Below are 19,941 nucleotides of genomic sequence, written 5' to 3' on the forward strand. Positions count from 1 at the left end.
CCCAACACTCAACCAAACACGCAACAGTTCTTTTCAACGAAGTCTCAAAGGACTATAAACGATCCCAAACGAGGCATAAGAGTCTTATCTAGCGAAACGATTGTCATTTTTGACAATAAAAATAACAAACATACACCTCTAAACCCAAACTTCCCATCCAGATCCAGTCCTGAAAGCGTCAGCGAGACCTCATGCAATACGTCATGACGTCAAGAGGTCACAGAGGACGAATGCGAAACTCCGCCCCAGTGTTTACAAGTGTGGAGAAAGAGGACCGTACTGACGTTGTTGTATGTGGAATGATACTAATTAATGTCTTTGTGTCAGTTTATTGTTTACAATGGTCCGCAAATGTGCGTTTTATATATGTAACACGTGACCTCCCCACGTCACCACACATTTACGCTAGGTCGCGCTGGACCGGACCCAGACGAACAGTTGTGGTTAAAAAATGCATATTTTTTATTTTTCTTGTCAAAAATGACAATCGTTTCGCTAGACAAGACCCCAATGCCCCGTCCGGGATCGTCCAGAGTCCTTCGAAACTTAAAAAAAACCTTTTACGTGTTTAGTTAAGTGTTAAGCGTTGGTGTCCATCAAAGTCCATTAAAATGAGAAAAATCCTGGAATGTTTTCCTCAAAAAACATAATTTCTTCTCGACTGAACAAAGAAAGACATCAACATTTTGGATGACATGGTGGTGAGTAAATTATCTGAATTTTTCTTTTAAGAAAATGGACTATTCCTTTAAGACACGCCCTCCACCAAGCATTACCGCTGACGCCCCGTATGTACCGCTATGCTAGTACAGTCCTGAAATCAAAAACATTACTAAATCTGGCAGAATGGCCAAAAATAATCTGGACTCACATTGGCTGTGATGTAACAAGTAAATTTTGGGCAATAAAAAATATAACCCATTGGTATTTCAATTATAATCTTGGAAATAAAACTTGGACTTGTCAAGAGATTAAAATCTGTTATTTTCTCTGTTTATATGCATGATAAAACTCTTTCCTGCTTCCAAAAACTGTTTGTGCATCAGCGCATGTGTCAGACATCTAAAAAAAACTCTCAAAAGCGTCTCATAGGGCAAGAATTACCTGCTGTCATGCTGGCGGCACAGCCGGGAGTAAAGAAGACAAGGTCTCCTTCATTGAGATTCAGAGCCGAGCTCACAAGTCATGGGTACTTAACCAGGCTAAAAGCCTGTGAATTATTTACACTTTCTGCTTTTACAGGCCTGTGCTTGTAGAGGGAACAAGGAATGTGAAAAGAAAGCAATTATTATTAAAGGAAGAGAGAAAGATTTAGACCATTTAAATTGGCCATCAATGAGTCACAAATAGAAATTCTATGTTGAAGTCTGGAGATACAGAAAATCAGGGACGTCATTATTAAATGAACTGCTCATTTAAAGCTTTTAAATAAATATCATGGATGGACAAACTTTGGTCTAGATAAACTAAGATTTGACTATTTCAATGAAGAAAAACTAAAAGATGAGGCCGTAGAGTTTCAGCCCAGACTGCTAGAAGCTCAAGCAGATGTTGGTTCTGAACTGTAATTCATTCATTTTATCATTTATCTATGCATTGACTGCGATTTAGATCTAACAGACCACGTCTGTGTTAAAACCAGTTGGTTCTTGAATAGATCTTTTGTTATTCTATTCAAAAGCCGCAGAACCCCCCATTGCTTTCAATCACACATTTTCCTGCCCACAAACAAGCATTCATCTTCTCACAACTGTGCCATGTGACTTTGCGGAGAGGCGTCTTACCTGTGAATTTGTCCGTTTTTGTGAAGGTACTCGAGGCCTTGAAGAACCTCTTTCAGCATGGTAGCTATACTAGGTTCATCAAGCACACCGGTCTTGTGTTCCCCCTTAGAAATGATGTGTTTGATTATGTCCAAAACAGAACCTGCAACAAAAACAGCACAGAGAGCTGTAAGCAGACAGGATTTCATACAGGCGATTTACATGCCCAGTTCATTTTTGTGAATCTGTCTGTCTTTTTCAATTAATCGATTCAAATTTCTAAAGAAACAATTTGTTTGCATCTTCACTCAAAAATGCCCTTTTCATTTAAAACGTACTAAAATACAGTAGTGAAAATATATGCAGATAACTATTTCTGTTTACTTTATATTATGCACATTCAATTTGTGCTATTTTGAACAGACAGACAGAAAGACAGATCTGACAGAAAAGAGGACTGACAGACAGACATACAGAAACTGTAGATAGATAGAATGATAAACAGAAAGATTGATGATAGATAGACAGATAGATAGACGTACAGGCCAAAAAAACAGACAGATTGATATACCATATAGTAAGATGGACAGAAAGATGGACTGATAGACAGACATATTTTGTAGATAGAGAGACAGGTAGACAAAAGACAAATAGACAGACAGACAGACTCTGTAGATAGACAGATAGATAGACTGACAGACATAAAGAAAAACAAATACTGCAGAAGGAAGGAAGGAAAGAAGGAAAGTAAGAAAGAAAGACATACAGACAGACAGATGGAAAGACAGGCAGACAAATGGATAGATAGGTATATAGTAAGATAGATGGACAGAAAAACAGATACTGTAGATAGATAGACAGACAGACATAAAGATGGACAGACAGGCAGACAGACATATAGAGATATATATATAAGATAGATGAAATGTAAGATGGATCAACAGACAGAAGAACAAATACTGCAGATAGACAGAAAAACAGACAGACAGATAGTGTAGATAGACGGACAGAAAGACAGACAGACAGATAGTGTAGATAGACGGACAGAAAGACAGACAGACAGATATGGTAGATAGACGGACAGAAAGACAGACAGACAGATACAGTAGATAGACAGACAGAAAGACAGACAGACAGATACTGTGGATAGATGGACAGAAAGACAGACAAACAGATACTGTAGATAGATGGACAGAAAAACAGACAGACAGATACTGTAGATAGACGGACAGAAAGACAGACAGACAGATACTGTGGATAGATGGACAGAAAGACAGACAAACAAACAGATAAATACTGTAGATAGATGGACAGAAAAACAGACAGACAGATACTGTGGATAGATGGACAGAAACACAGACAGACAGATACTGTGGATAGATGGACAGAAAGACAGACAAACAAACAGATAGATACTGTAGATAGATGGACAGAAAAACAGACAGACAGATACTGTAGTGTAGATAGACGGACAGAAAGACAGACAGACAGATAGATACTGTAGATAGACGGACAGAAAGGCAGACAGACAGATACTGTAGATAGACAGACAGAAACACAGACAGACAGATACTGTAGATAGACAGACAGAAAGACAGACAGACAGATACTGTAGATAGACAGACAGAAAAACAGACAGACAGATACTGTAGTGTAGATAGACGGACAGAAAGACAGACAGACAGATAGATACTGTAGATAGACGGACAGAAAAACAGACAGACAGATACTGTAGATAGACGGACAGAAAGACAGACAGACAGATACTGTAGCTAGACAGACAGACAGACAGATACTGTAGATAGACAGACAGACAGACAGACAGACAGACAGACACTGTAGACAGACAGACAGACAGACAGACAAATGGATAGATAGACAAATGTATAGATATATAGTAAGATATATGGACAGACAGACATATACTGTAGACAGACAGACAGACAAATGGATAGATATACAGTAAGATAGAATGAGAGAAAGACAGACAGACAAATACTTCACTGCAGAAAGGCAGACAGACAGACATATAGACAACAAGACAGATAAGTTGGACATAAAGATGGACGGACTGACAGACGAACAGATAGACAGTAAAGATGAGATGGACAGAAAGATGGACTGACTGACTGACTGACTGATGAACAGATAGACAGTATAGATGGATGGACAGACAGGCAGGCATATAAATACACACACAACCTAATTTAATTAAGTGATACTGCAAAAAAAATCAATATCGTGAGAGCATGGACACAAACAAAATCAATATTTTCCCATGACATCTTAAAATCATGACATGATTTAATTAAGGCATATACAACAAATCGTGTATGGATTCTTCAATCAGTATCTTAATAAGCAGTTAGGCCTTGAGCTTTGGAGAGCAGCCAGCACCTCTTGAAAGCACACAGTACAGTTCAGACAGACAAACTCTCCAGAGTGAGATGATGTGAACATTGTAAACCCAGATACGCTAAAAAGACTGCTGGTCTGGAATCACTCCGAAAATCCTAATTTTAGACAGACCTCAGCTAGACAAAGACGGTCTGTTCACACAGCCATCCCAGAAACATATGTAGTTCCTATTTATCCATGTAAAACCTTAAAGTAGTCTCTCTGAGGGACAAATTATACCACCAACAAAACACCCTTCTCTTCCTCGCACACAGCTCTAGTAATCCAAACTCTCTGAAGTGACATTCGGAGAAAATGAATTCCCAGAAACCTGGGATTCTGATCGAGTTAACTGCATTGGCATAACCGGGCTCTGTCACTGAACCCGAAACATTAAACCCCTCCAGAGGAACAGGAGGTCTTGCCGCATGCTGTCAGCGGAGTGTTTGTACTGCAGAGTGCCAGGCCAGAGGCATGATATTTATTGGCACAATCACTTTTAGATGTAACCTCTTGCTCAATTTCTAAGCTCCTACTCTTCTGTTTTGTTTCTTTTTCATCTCTGTTGGTCAATAACAGTCCTTTATTTTAGAAAAGAGGAGATTTGTATTCTTGTGGGATTACATAGAAGTAAATCATGGAAGAGTCAAATTTTGGTCTTATGTTCTGCCTGCCACAACGCTATTATTAAAACAGAAGTTCCCATTTTATCCCCTTAATCAAGGGGATAAAAGGCAAAAAATCTTCCTTTTAACACAGACTACTAGATTTCATTTAGCTTTGATTACTATTATTAAAAATGGCCTTTTATTCACTGACTCACTTTTGAACTAAAACAAAATCAACACTGTAGTTAATCAAGCAATTTCTCCCTTTAATAAGTTTTGACAGTCCTAAGAAAACCGACATTTCCTTTGAGAAAGACCTTACGGAAAATCCAGATTGGACATTAAACAAAAGCCAAGTGTACTGTTCAAGTGTACTGTAAAGCATTACTCCTGATTAGTTATGATCTACAAAACATTTATGCATTTATTAATTATTTTATCAAGTACCCCCTTGCAGGGATTCTCTTTTCACTTTAAAGGCGGGGTGCATGATTTTTAAAAACGCTTTGGAAAAGGGAGTCGGGCCGAGTACCAAAATACACTTGTAGCCAATCAGCATTAATCATTGCCTGGATTGCGTATGTGTGTGGCAGGTCTATCAAGAGAAGGTCCAGATTCTATTGGGCTACGGGCGTGTTTGTTTAGGTGATTTCAAATGTCAACATTGGCTTTCAGTGATCGTGCACCCCGCCTTTAAGGCCCCCAATTGCCCACAACAATATTTAAAGGCCAAACAAAATAAAGTTTGGCATAGCTAGACAGATGTATATTTCTTACAAAAACACAAATAAATAATTTTTAGCTATTTTAGTTTAATTTAAAGGATTAGTCAATTTTCTTAAAAAAATCCAGATAATTTACTCACCACCATGTCATCCAAAATGTTGATGTCTTTCTTTGTTCAGTCGAGAAGAAATTGTGTTTTTTGAGGAAAACATTCCAGAATTTTTCTTATTTTAATGGACTTTAATGGACCCCAACACTTAACAGTTTTAATGCAGTTTAAAATTGCAGTTTCAAAGGACTCTAAACGATCTCAAACGAGGCATAAGGGTCTTTTCTATCGAGTGTCATTTTTGGTAAGAAAAACAACAAATATGCACTTTTAAACCACAACCTCTCGTCCTCCTCTGGCTGTGTGACAAGCCAGCGCGACCTCACGCAATTGCGTAATGCTGTGGAAAGGTCAAGTGTTAAATATATGAACACACATTTGCGGACCATTTTAAATAATAAACTAACACAAAGACATTAATTAGTATCATTCGACATACAGCAACATCGGAACAGTCCTCTTTCTCCACACTTGTAAACACTGAGGCGGAGTTTCGCATACGTCATCCGTGACCTCTTGACGTATTACGTGAGGTCGCGTTGGCACGTCACACGCCCGGAGGAAGAAGAGAAGTTGTGGTTTAAAAGTGCATATTTTTATTTTTCTTGCCAAAAATGACAATTGTATCACTAGATAAGACCCTTATGCCTCAATTGAGATCGTTTAGAGTCCTTTGAAACTGCAATTTTAAACTGCATTAAAATTGTTAAGTGTTGGGGTCCATTAAAATCCATTAAAATGAGAAAAATCCTGGAATGTTTTCCTCAAAGAGACAATTTCTTGTCGACTGAACAAAGAAAATTAAAATTTTTATGATATAGTCCAAATTACATCTTAATTTTTTTTATCAATATTCATGTTTTTTTTAATTATCTTAATAATATCTAATATTATTTATATCAACCAGACCTACACTACATCATTACTATTACAAAACTATCTGGTATGACATGAAATGCTTGTTTCACTGCCTGAAGAAAAAACAAACAAGAAAAACTCTTTTATGCCATTTTAAAGCAACTAAATATCAAGACATATTAAATATTATCAAAAGGGAGAGATATTTAAATAGATTTATTAAGCATTATCATTCAGCTCGCTAACACTTCTGCATTTTCAAACTTCAGCATGAGTCATCAGGAAAACGTCAAAGACCACAACCTGGAAATCAAGATAGTTTATCAGACCCACACCCGAGTTCATGGTAAAAGTGCTTCTAAGAAATAGAAAAAGGCCTTATGTGTTTCCTATTTTTTGCATGGATTAAAAATGGCAACAACCTCCAAGCAGTCTCCGTCTAAGGCTATTCTATAAAAACAGAGAGACGTGCAAATGCCGCTGTTACTTTACAAACTGTTGCAAGGCTGATGGGTGGGGCAGAGAAAAAAACAGCAAAAATGCCTAACGTCAAACAGAGAGGGAGCATTAAAACTCTAGTAATTTCCAACAACTCCCATTAATAACCCAGGCTCTAGGAATAATAACTTCAAGTAACAGTTGACCTAAAAACAAAATTAATTTAATGCTTTTGCTTACAATAAAACATTTTTTTAACTAATGTCTGTCACTCTCTCATTTGTCAAAACGTATCAAAAAAATAAAATTCTTTACAGTTCCAATATATTGGATCGATGTCTTATCTCAAGCGTCAGCAATGTTGGTTGTCCTAAATCAGGTAAAGCTCTGTACGGAGCTCTGACGTTGGTGCAAACCCATGCACTTCACTGCATTCAAGTCAAATCGATTTATGTGTTGTTCACATGAGCCAAATTCTTTCCAAACGCCCTTGAAAGTAACTTTAACCATGATGATGTGGAGCAAAAGCATTCTCAGTATTCTCTCATGACACCTCGAGGAGACGCCAAATGTCTCCCCAGTGCCCATTCCAACTAAAATTCCACAATAGGTAAATTGAGTCATTGACTAAATATTGTCTGACTATCTGATACGGTTGGCTTTCTAGGGACCCTGCGTTGGCGTGCATAAAACAAGCCATTTCGTGCCCACTGTGCCAAAGGGCACGGAGCCATACGGGGGCTGCCGGCGAGGGAGAAGCTGCTCCAAGAAAATAAGGGTGGAGGGCTGAAGGGATTGAAGGGAAGATAGGAAGCATCTGTTGTCTACAAATGAGTTCTGCCTATAGGCACAAAGCCATATTCAAAACATCCCCAACAGACAGAAAAACAGATGTTTTTAAAAAAAGCTTTATTAAAAACAAATAATAGAGCTTAAATTTAAATTACTCGAAGTAACAAATTCTCATCTCTTCCTGTCACGACTTATGGTGCGAGGGCGGGGCTATTGGGGACTCACTGCAGTAGACCGTCTTCGTGTTTTGTTCACAAAGCCCAAATTACAATGATCCAGTCAGTTCCCGATAAACAAAATCATGTCCCACTCCACATTTTTTTCTTATTTCAGAAGTGTTGGATATAAATCACAATTAGTAAATAAAGATGTTCACGTTTCATGCAACAGGGTTCCCACACCTTAGTTAACTTCAAGGACCTTTCAAGGACTTATCAGGTCCAATACCCCCAATTCAAGGACTAAATGTGGGGACACATTTCCAGTGAGAGTAAGGTTACACCCTGTTACCTTTTAAGATACATTGTTACAGTTCTCTTTTGAGGGAACTTGCGCTGCGTCACTGCAGTGAGACTTTGGGGACGCCTCCAGGGATAAGTGCGTCTGAATGTGTATATCAAATTCAACCAATGGTGAGGCTTAACGACAAAGACAGGGTGATGCGGGAGCCAGGAAGTATATCGCTATCTGAAATATTGCCAAAGACGGCGTTACAGGGATGCAGGAAGTATGGCAAGGGAGACGCAGCGTCTCGTTCCCTTCTCAGGGAACAACAGTTACATATGTAACCCGAGACGTTTTCATGTCAAACATAACTATGCAAAAAAGCATTTTGGTATGAATCAACATTCACATACAGAATATATAAGGGTAATTCTCACGAAACCATTGAAACACCACGGCACTAATGATTTTAGCTTTAAAATGTGTAATATAGTAACATTAAAAAGCATCAGAATTTACACAATACTGTGTTCTACTTTGCACAATGTGTGATTTCAACATAAGAATTTATAATTGTAAATTTTATCTCATTTTCTGCTGAAATTCTCATTACCGCAATGTGTCCGGCTGTGTTTGAACATGCGTTATGTTGTAATTTAATCCTATTGACACAAAAATATTAAGAAAAAAAAATAAGTGGATGTTTTGCTAGACTACTTCAGATGACAGAAAAAAATATTTACTGAATATTCATGTATAATAATAATGAAGAAAAATTAGGAAAATGATGTGTCCATGCCTGATGTTCTCATCCTCCGCAACACTTTTTGAGAACAGTTTAAGCACACATACAGAATTTTAATGAAGTTTGATTTTGAGTGACCAAGCACATGGACCAGTTACTTCAAGATGGCTACCAGGTAAGATCATTTTTTTTACAGTTAATTTGAAATATTGTCTTGTCAGAATGCTTACACAACATTGATTATCATTACCGCAACAGATGCTTATTAAATGTTAATTTAATTAATAGAAGCATAATACTTTGATTTTAAATCCATGTGCAGAATCTCCAAATTATGTTCTTTCAGGTTTGTCATGTCATTTTGAAAATATGTCAGTTTTGATGTTTTCTGACTGTTGCGGTAATGAGATTTTTTAGGACAAATTTTTTAAATTATGTTACAAAAAGTGTTAAATGATAAGTAAAAGTTTTTAAATTAATGTTCCCATTTACTCCAGACTTTGTTTTTCAATGTTTGGTGGGAAAAAAAGTAAATTTAAGCAATTTTTACATTTTCATGCTTGACATTTTTAAAACCAAGTTTTCGTGAGAATCACCCATAAGGATTTAAAGCAAACAGTTCAGCAATTGTGCTTAAAGTCTAGAATTTTTATGATACTATCCTACACTACACTTCTTGCATATAATAGATTCAAGCACTTTCAATGACCTGTATCGATGTATGTATATTTTCAAAACCTTCCCAATTTTTTACCCAGATTCACAAACTTTCAAGGATTTCAAGGACCCGTGGGAACCCTGATGCCAACTTTACTGAATTTTACACATCAGTGCATTCACTTTAATGCTTCAAATCAGATTAAGTGTCATTTTTTTAGCACTGTAGTATGATCATATGCTTAGGTTTTTAAAACTTTATCTAATCTGAGACAGCGATAGTAGCTCAAACGGTAGAGCATTGCACCAAAGTTGTTGAAAAAACGCGATTTAATTAAAATTTGTCAAGTCTTGGATGCACGGCATTTCCTTTTAATTGTAGCATGCAAGTAAAAGCAAACAATTTGTTTGCTAAAGTTTCCAAATAGCTCATAAGTGCCGTTCAAAGGCCAGAGAATGAACAATCTCATTTGTGTTTTGGATTAATGAAGTTATTGAGCGGTGCTATCTCGCATACCTTTGTACTTAACAAACAGACTGGAGTGAGACGCTTGCTCTCTTCTGTATAATGCTACAGAGCCAATAAAGTAACAAAGATGTACTATTCTTTTATCATATTTATGGGCTTTTTACTGCATGGGATAGTAAAGCAAAGCTTTGTTTCAAATATCTCAGCTCTGTATGTTTCCCAATATAGTAACATAATGCAGTCCTGCCCACCGACAGTTGCATAGATAATGTCGATAATATTGTTTATGTCGATATGAACAGTAAATTAGATTTTAAAATATTTCTTCTGTATATACGTCAACCCACTGTTTTGAAATACCAATTCCACAGTAAAACCCAAAAATTTCAGCTATGAATGTTGTTTCCTGGACATACATCCTGTGGTAAAAGTATGGAATACTACCAAGCGCCCTCACGTAGGACCACATTCCTGTTGTCATTGCATCCGACAGCTGTCAAAGGGAATAACATGCGTAACTGTCAAGATGGGACAGTCCCAAGACGTAAAGGGCACATTTCATGGACAGAGTCCAGTCACTACCAACCAAATGGCTTTAACCAATCACCTGATACATAAATGCAATGTGACTGATCTAGCTGAATCTGTCATCATGACTGGCTAAAGGTACTACAAGTACACGTCCTGCTGGCATTTACCTCCAGAGAATCGCTGCTGGCCCATGCAACCTACCCAAACCTTTAACCTTTGATTATGCTCCATTTCTTTCTACTAAAGACATGATGCTAACGGTCCAGCTGTGAGACTGCTGCCTAGCTCAAAAATAAAGGACACACTCATCTGGCATTGTCCGTGCTTCATATTTGAGATGGGCAGCGTGCCATCTGGACATCTACGGTTGGCAGACGTATAAGAAAGAGGGAGACGGCACATAATGAGCGTAAAATGAACAGTGATTATCCCGACAGAGATTTCAGCTCTGCGCTCGGGTACGTAAGACTGTGTGTCTGTGGCAACTCGAGTAAGGCTATAATCTCCTGCTGCAGTGAGAGACTGCGCTGCATCTGGGACTAAACATTACACGGTGGCCTGAAACATATCATCAATCTCTCAGCAGTAACCTCACACAATGGAGCCTGGGAGGAGAAGAGCACTACGGGAGCTGGAGGATACAATGAAATTGGAAACGTAGAAATATAAAGATGCACTGAAACTCAGCAACTTGATCTACTACGGTCCGAATACAGACAATTTTAAAAGCCATACCAGATGCATGACTTCTTTCTTTAGTTGAACACAAACAAATAAATTTAAATTCCCCTCATTTGATTTTCTTATATGGGGGTCAACATTGCAAGCTCCGAAAAGCACAACCATCAATCGTTAATATAATCTAAATTACTGCAGCAGGTTACTATGTCTTCTCTGGGTGACCCTGAATAGTCGAAGATTCGATGCATCGATAGGAGAAGCCTGATTTAACTACCAATCTCACTGTCGAATCGTCGCAGATGTGTTATGAAATGAGGATCATTCAATTTTGGCCGTATATGGGTGTACATTATCTGATTTCACAAACAGTTTTCTCTCAATATATTAATATACAGCATATTATGATAATGCTATGCAAATAATATGTGAAGTAGCAGCTTTCAATTAATATTTTTAAAATGCGTTAATAAATCCAACAACCTGTGACGGGGCTACATGTCCATAAGAGGTTTCCATGTTAATAAACCATTGCCTCTTTGTTTCTACATTTAAAACAGACAAAGCTGGCAATTCTGGCTATACTGTCGTTCTTTTAACAATTTCTTTATTTATTTATTTTATTTATAAATCACTCTGGGTTATCTGATTTATCTATTTGGCTTGTGTTTTGTTTCCGTGCACGTCAGACATTTTGCACATATTTGTTCAGCAACTTGTTACTTCTGACCTTATTTTATAATTTTTTTTTATTTATTATAAACATTAATTCTGATCTAATTTAAGTCTGTAAATTTTGGATTGCTTTTTGTTGTATCGATGTTGCGTTATTGCTTGCTGGCCATGCTTGCGCATGCAATTCAGCCGAACGCGCTAGGTGCTCTGCGTCTCATATTTAGGAGTTCATCAAACTAAACATTAAAAAAGGGATGTTTTTTGACGGGTATATGTTTTAAAATGTATTTAAAACAGGGTGGTTATCTTGTCAAAATTTAAACTACAAAACAGATAAGCCGTCTCTTTAAATTTCTGTGATTACACGGAAAATATCTGCACCGAAACTATATTTATGCATGACAGGACTGTCTTTCTTGTGATTTAATATTATGGTTGGTGTTCACTTTCAAATGATAGAAAAGAGATTCCTGAAATAAATAATACAAGAATCCTCAGGTGTTTCTGTACCTAAAGTGAATACAAAGTCAAAGTAAGCAAGCTGGTATTTCTATGCTAAATAATAACGCGTAGTGTCTATAAAATCATTAATTTCAGTGTTTTTCTTGTTATAAATTAACGTTTAATGAATTGTATATAAAGCTTAGTTTTTATCATTTACAGTAACAATCACAAATTATATCTCATTTGTCGTTTCTTTGTTTTGGTCATGCTTTGACGCACTAAATCTCCAAATTAAATAAAATCGCTTAATTGTAGCTGGGGTTTCCAAGGCAGGATCACATTTGTTATTTCTTTAAGTTTAGTTATCAAAATGTTTTTTGTTATATCTTTGTGTGATGTTCTGTAGATTGTGGCTTTAAATTGTTATAAGGAATGATTTAACAAATGTTTATGTTGCCTTACATTTTACCTTAAAAAAAAAAGATAAATGCATCGTCAGTTTTGTCTACGTTCATCACTTGAAAGACAGTTTTGGTCACTTTATCAGAAAGTTGTTTATGTGTGCTGCTTGTGAAAGAAAAGTTACCCATTTGTACGTGGTCTGGCCCCCTCCCAACCCATGCACACACACATAGATGATTCGACTATCGGTCGACTATAGAAATATTCGACAATTCTGATATGTAAATCCTTAGTCGAGGACTCCCCTCATGTCTTCTGAAGTGAAACATTCGCAATGATATTACGCAGTGCATGAATATAGTCCCCTGGTAAAAATACTAATATCACTACGCCTTCTGCAGCCATGTTACAGAATCAAAGTCCTTGATCATTACGCCAAAATGAGAGTATAGTCTTAGCCATATCTGCCTAGAAAACTTTGAATTTTCCGTCAGTCTTACACAGTACACAATGTAGTACACAATGTAAGAGTCAAGTTTTAAATAGGAAAAATATCAAAACTCTTTGGGTTTTTTTTAGCGTGATGCTAATGGTCTAATTAGATTCAATGGATTATGCTAAGCTATGCTAAAAGTAGTACCGCCAGGCCCGTAGATCAGCTGAATGGATTCCAAAACTGTAAAAATCTAATGTTTAACTCTAGGGGAGCTGGAAAATAAACATGTTTTTTTTTTTTAAATGTGGAGCGTCCCTTTAAACAGATACATACAAAAAAATTCAAACTAATCCTGGCCGGAAAAAAATACTGCTCCTGAAAGAAAACAAAATTATAAACGGTTGCAGATTGCAGTGCATCAGGACAAAGCTATGCTTGCATGTCTCAAGAAAAATTCTTCAAAAGCCAGATTAACAAGATCATCAGAAAATGCTGCAAGCATTCTTCTTAACACAATACCATTCCTGCAAGTCTCTCCATTTGCCTGTTGCAGTGGTAATGGGTCTGCCTTCTGTAATTAACAATGGGTTGTGATTAACTCCATAGGAGAGCCAATGGCAGACCGCATTATCCTTCTAACAAGTCTTTAGAGATCCTAACAAGTGGCTCAAAACTGAAACATAAATAATAGATGTGCATACACTTCATACAAATCGCCATTACCAACAGATACCATCAAAACAATACAAAACAGCTTCAAGTATTGTTGTGTTTGATAGATGAATGAATGTTGCATGATCTAGAAACATAACTGAAAGAGGAAACGTGGATAAGACTTACCACCACTAAGCAACTTCATTACCAACCACAGCTCATCCTTTACCACAAAGGAGGTGTAGTACGACACAATGTTGGGATGGTGACACTGGCTCATTGCCTGGATCTCTTTCAGGAGAGAGAGAGGAAGATGGTAAGCATCACTTTCATGAAGGGAAACTCAATTTGACCTGATTTGAGGAGTTCAAGCCCAACCTTACATTTATATTGATGCATTTGGCAGATGCTTTAATTGAAAGTGACATACAGTGCATTACAAGGCATACATTTTTGTGTAGTACTGTATGTGTGTTCCCTGGGTTCGATCCTATGACCTTTTGCACTGCTGACGCAAAGATCCACCACTGGGCTACAAAGGAGCACCTGAAAAAACATTAGTTTCCTTAAGAAAGTGTGAATCTGCATTTAAAGCATAAAAAGCGTGGCAAGTAGAGTACGTGACAAGCAGTGGAACTGCCACATGGCTGCCACTTTTCTCGTAGTGTTAAATGTTCTATGATTGGTTGGTAACAATCTGTTCAATGATTAGTTAAAGCCTACGCGGCTGCCGCTCATGAAACGATAAAATATTTAATAAATTAAGCGGCACTTGCCACGAAGAGCCGTAGAAGTGGCAGAAATTTGGATATGCAGACCGCCTCTGCTACTCCTGTGAAACCATCCGCGTTTCCTCCGCTTTTTGTCTCCGATTGAAAATGTACTACTGTAGACACTCATGACTGCGCGTCCCATAATAAAAGCCCATAAATCAGTATATTCTCGTATAAACTGTTACTCCATTGGGCATATCCTGTACACAACCAAGTAAATACAATAGCATAGTATGTGGTCCAGAATGCACTAGGCCTCATGGCTTGGCTGAATAACCGAGGTGCCTTAGCATTCCAGACCTGGATTAATGTTTAAACAGGCCTGGCTCAGTTGCACAGCTGGCAAACCTACACGTCCAGTATTTATGTACTTTAGGTGGAATAGTAGTTTTTCTTAGTTCAAGCATATAAGCAGCACTTCTAGTTCGTCAAACATCTGCCACCAACCACAAACGTACAAACAGTAAAAATAAATAACATCCATCCAGTGCAATAAACACCATGGAGCTTTTCTTAAACTACCACATTGCCTTTTCCAAATAAGCAAGGTGTATAAATAAATAAATAGGTGCATGTTACTGTCAATGTGCACGAGTAAATAGATTCATCCCTGTTTATTTGTCTTTTTTTAAGCTGAGGGAGAACTTGCACACAAAACTATTTCAGCTCGAGATTGACAGCTGAGATAATGATGGTGTGGCAGATCCATCACTCTGGCATTTGACATTACAGTGCAATAAATGCCAGTTTCGTTTAGCTGACAGCCCCGGTCTAAAGGCCCATTCACACCAAAGACGATAACTATGCAGTTAAAATTTAGGAGAATAGCACCATTCACACACCACAACCATATCAATAGAGATACAGAAAAAAAGTATAGTTCTTTGAACATATTCAGAGCATTCTTTTAAGACAGTCAATCAAAATGCATTTCAATTTAAAGGGCCAGCATATTTAAAAAGAGACATGACAAACTATTGGCATGAAAGATGTTCAGTTCATTTTCCTGACCGACAACCTGCAGCTTGTTAACCAAACATGAACCGTTTACCGATAAGATTTTAATACCGATCCGTGACCAATTTTATTTAATTTGAACGTGCAAACTGCAGCAACAGTTCAACAAGAGAACCAGGATTCATACATAACATTTTTCACACAACATTACATAATCAAAGAGCACGTGATCAATCCAGAGGATTAATATCCAAAAAGCGGATTGTCTCTTTTTTGTCTACCACAGTGGCCATTTAAAAAAAAAAGAGAGATGTTTATGGTCAGGGTCTAGGACAGATGCAAACAATGAAGGTCTGTCCGGACACGCGCGAGACAGACCGCATCATCTTGCCCACACACGCGCGTCTCCATGCAGCTTCCAAAACATCTTCAAGCACAGACACGTATACAGTACAAATGATTTCTCATACAAATGATTGCTTTACCAGACCGTCAGGGCAGCAATCATTCGAGTCATTTACAGGCAATACATAAATTAAGGATAAAAAAGTGGCAAAATGTCTGTATGTGTGTTGAAGTTAAAGGTGGTGTGTGTAAATTTAAGCGCATATAGTGTTGAGTTTGCAAATTGTAGCCAACAGCTCACCCCTCAATTCTAAAACGCATATGGTAGCCGCCACAGGACAAATATTAGGGATGCACTGAAATGAAAATTCTTGGCCGAAACGGAAAAAAGGAAACCAAGGCCAAAAAACCGAAACCGTAACACCGAAAGAAATTATTATGCCAAGTATTAGTACAATTGCATTTATGGCTATCACATTACAGTTTTTGAGGCACAGATTAGATTATTTTTCGGATCAGCAAAAAGCAGGTGGGAAAAATCTAATAAACAATAAAGAAATTGCAAACATTTACAAAAAAGAACAAAGTTGTACATTAATAAGGTCTGAAATTAGCATTATGTACAAAAATCAAATTAAATGAATCATAACACAATAAATTAAATATATTATTATTTTTAGAGCTATTTGTCTCTTTTTGCTTTTCTACGCGGATTTAAAAGAGGAACTATATTTTATGGCGTAATAGCACTTTTGGGAGTACTTCGACTCGGCGCAGTAACACCCTCCCTCTCCCATTATGAGAGTGAGAAGGGGAGTGGACTTTTCAGGCGAGTCGAAGTACTCCCAAAAGTGCTATTACACCATAAAATATAGTTCCTCTTTTAAATCCGCTTAGAAAAGCGCTACGTTTTATTTTGTACCACCAAACTTGCTCGTATAACTACTCATCTTAAATAGGAAAAACGTTGATGTGTTTGGTCACTTCTAACTTTATCTCTGATTGGTACCATTGAATGAATGGGGCTACGCTAAATGCTATCGAAGAGTCGCAGCGCGCTCCAGCGCTTACGTGCACGCACACTGATGATAGAGGGATGTATCAACAATTCTTAGTTAAGGTAATAACATATTTTAATATTGAAAATGAGTAGACTATTCCTTTAAGTAGGTTAATCTGACTGTAATCTATACATACACGTAAGACATAAACAAATGTTTTTATTAGAAAAAGAAAACTGTGGAGATAATTTTGTTTATATGTGCCCTGTTAATAACAGAGAGATTTTATGTTTGTTTGTTTGTTTTTTTAACGCGTCTCTCGTATGTGCACTATTGAGGGCACTTAAACGCGGGCGCACACAGAGACCGAGGGTGAACCCCAAACAGCGCAACAGTCGCTCCACATAAAAACGTTACGTTGTGTTTCGTTGCTTTATTCGCCAAATGTATGTTAATGTATTACAGTATGAGACACATTAGCGCGATTCTCTCTAAAGTTTACACATCAAGACATGCTTAATCTTTGCAGACGCGTGCAAGCAGCTCGACCGTGAGTAAAACCTGGTTGAGCACGAAGGGGAGGGGTGGGAGACGACTGATCACCGTGAGTGAAACCCAATCGCTAGCCCACGGATGGGAGGGGCGTGGTTGACATTCATTTTCGGTTGACTTTTTCGGCTGGATTTTTATTTCGGCCCGAAACCGATAATGCCATTTTCGGCAGAAATTTTTCGGCGACCGAAATTTCGGTGCACCCCTAACAAATATAAGCCTCATTCACACAGCACTTACAAGAAAAATACAAGTAAAATTGGCAGACAAGCTTCTATGTGAACGCAAACCCATCCCGTAAATGTTCAGAGATCCCCCCTGGAAAGAGGACCTAGTCACATTGCCTTAAGATACCCGGAAAGCCCTCAGTGTGAATGAGACGCAGAAGTGTGAATGAGACGCAGAAACAATGCCGTAAGGGGCATGTCATAGTAAGGACGCGCGTGTTATGAAAGCATGAAGTTATGGTTCAGCTCTTTAAAACAAGGGGTTTACATGCAGATTAACATTCACGACGAGAAATGTCTGCAAACTGGACTGAAGGGAGCTTGTCAAATATCAACCCTGAAGTTAAGATCATGCACCAGCATACTAGAACGGCGCATCACAAGCTCCTTTATAGTCTTTCCATAAACAAGAAAAAATTATTGATAATAAGCAAACTTCAGATGCTGAACTACGTTACATGTCTTTCAGGGATATTTATGGTATCTGTGTGAACGAACACACAGATTCCAGGAAATTATTGGCATTGTATATGAACCAAAATCTAACAATCCAAGACAAATCCCGGAGGCATTTCCTGTGTATTTTCCGTAATGTCTGTGTGAAAAGGGCTATACATACACATATGTATGAATAAGAGGAAAAACATCAGGCTTAATATGGATTAAAACAACCCTTATCCACATACACAAGTTAGTGTAGCACAAAGCTGAGGCTTAGAATGGTCTTCAGCTGGTTGCCCAAGATTGCTCTAATATAAATAAGAATTAGGTCATACTCGTATTATGCAAGCTTTATATGTAAATGTCTAAATGCATTTACTAACATTTCTTCACATGGAGTGATGTACATCGTATTTGCACACAAAATATATTTGGTTAGGATGTGTCTGTGAAAACCCATCTAGTCATTTTTGTCATTTACCGTTTTCTATACAATCATGATCCTACATATAATGTAAAAAACATTCTGTGGAAATATAACCTGGATGTGTTTAATATTGACTGAGTCATGACAATGTCAAATATTGTAATCAATGTGAAATCTTCAAATGAGGCTTTAGCCAGAATTTCACAGACAGGGTCACATACAAAGCCCACTGTGTGCCTGCTGTATGTTTAACTGTAAACCATTTCAAGCATGGTTATGGCGTACTGAGAAACGCAACCATGTTGTAATGAACTTGACAACCTTTTCGGGTATTTAGATATAAGGCAAAGACAAAAAGTGACGGGGCCATTTGAATTCCTGACAAATCACTTTCCAGGCAGAGTCCTCGAATAAACCATCTGAACACATTTTCCACTAATCCAAAACATAATATTAACATCATAGACTAGTGGCCTCGTGTCAAAACTGAGGAAACTAACACCCCAACAGAGGGCCGTGGGGTATCTCCCACCCCTTTGTCCCGAAGTTGGAATTCCTTCATTTATTCAGCATTAGTCTATGGGCCTGTCTGGGTATACACAAAAAACAATACTGCACAAGGCCAAGCCTTAGGCATGCTTTGTATGATCATTGGCTAGTGTTCTCACAGTAAAGGGGGCCGAAGGGGGGGGTCATCTCAGTTTGACTGGACGGTATCTATCCGAGAGGGGAAAACAATAGCCTGTGTGGGGTGGGTGACATCAAGAGACCGTTCGCCACCCGACTTGTGTACTTTCAGAGGACAATGAGCAGGGAAACGACTCAGAGACTCTTTGTTTTCTGTTATGTCACAGTAAGCTAGTCACTATGCCTAGTGGAAAAAAAACGCTTTCCTTCTTCCTCAAGGCAAATTCCCACTGAAGCAAAAAACCTCTATAGCGTTATCTCTTTATTTCCCCAGAAAACATTTCCATTCGATTTACATTGTCAAGTAAAACTGACTGTTTGGATGAGCAGTTTGGTTAAGAAGTCAAATTCTTTTGCATGAGCTACTACTAACCAAATATGCAATGACAATCAAGTCATCATCATTGTCTTGACTGACTCTCAAATACAATAAAAATGCTTGTATACAACAATACATAGCATTAATCTGTTCATACGTATGTGACCCTGTCAGTGAAATCGAAGTTAAAGAGCCAGTAAGATGCCAATTTTGAGTGTCCTATCACTGTTTATTAGGGGTGTAACGATTAACCGTGCAAATGCGCGTTTTCTCAATGAATGAATTTGAATGAATTACGGTGAAATCCAGGCACATCCGAACGCCAGGGGGCGCTCCTGTGCAGAAACTCCCTTTGTGCCACAGAAGAAGTAGTATTACGAATGCTA

The 19,941-nt window shown here is 37.9% G+C and overlaps 1 protein-coding gene across 2 annotated transcripts in view; it reads right to left on the reverse strand.

Moving 5' to 3' along the window:
• oxsr1b (oxidative stress responsive kinase 1b) overlaps positions 1-19,941 on the reverse strand; it is a 62,280-nt gene that overhangs the window by 15,661 nt on the left and 26,678 nt on the right. For both annotated transcript variants that reach the window (XM_073864065.1, XM_073864066.1), the window contains exons 3-4: positions 14,013-14,121; positions 1,785-1,926 (exon numbers count right to left, since the gene is read on the reverse strand). In XM_073864065.1, coding sequence (XP_073720166.1) covers positions 1,785-1,926; positions 14,013-14,121 — 251 coding nt within the window. The remainder of the gene's footprint in view (positions 1-1,784; positions 1,927-14,012; positions 14,122-19,941) is intronic.

This window comes from Misgurnus anguillicaudatus, chromosome 25, assembly GCF_027580225.2.
Source record: "Misgurnus anguillicaudatus chromosome 25, ASM2758022v2, whole genome shotgun sequence".
NCBI lineage: Eukaryota > Metazoa > Chordata > Actinopteri > Cypriniformes > Cobitidae > Misgurnus > Misgurnus anguillicaudatus.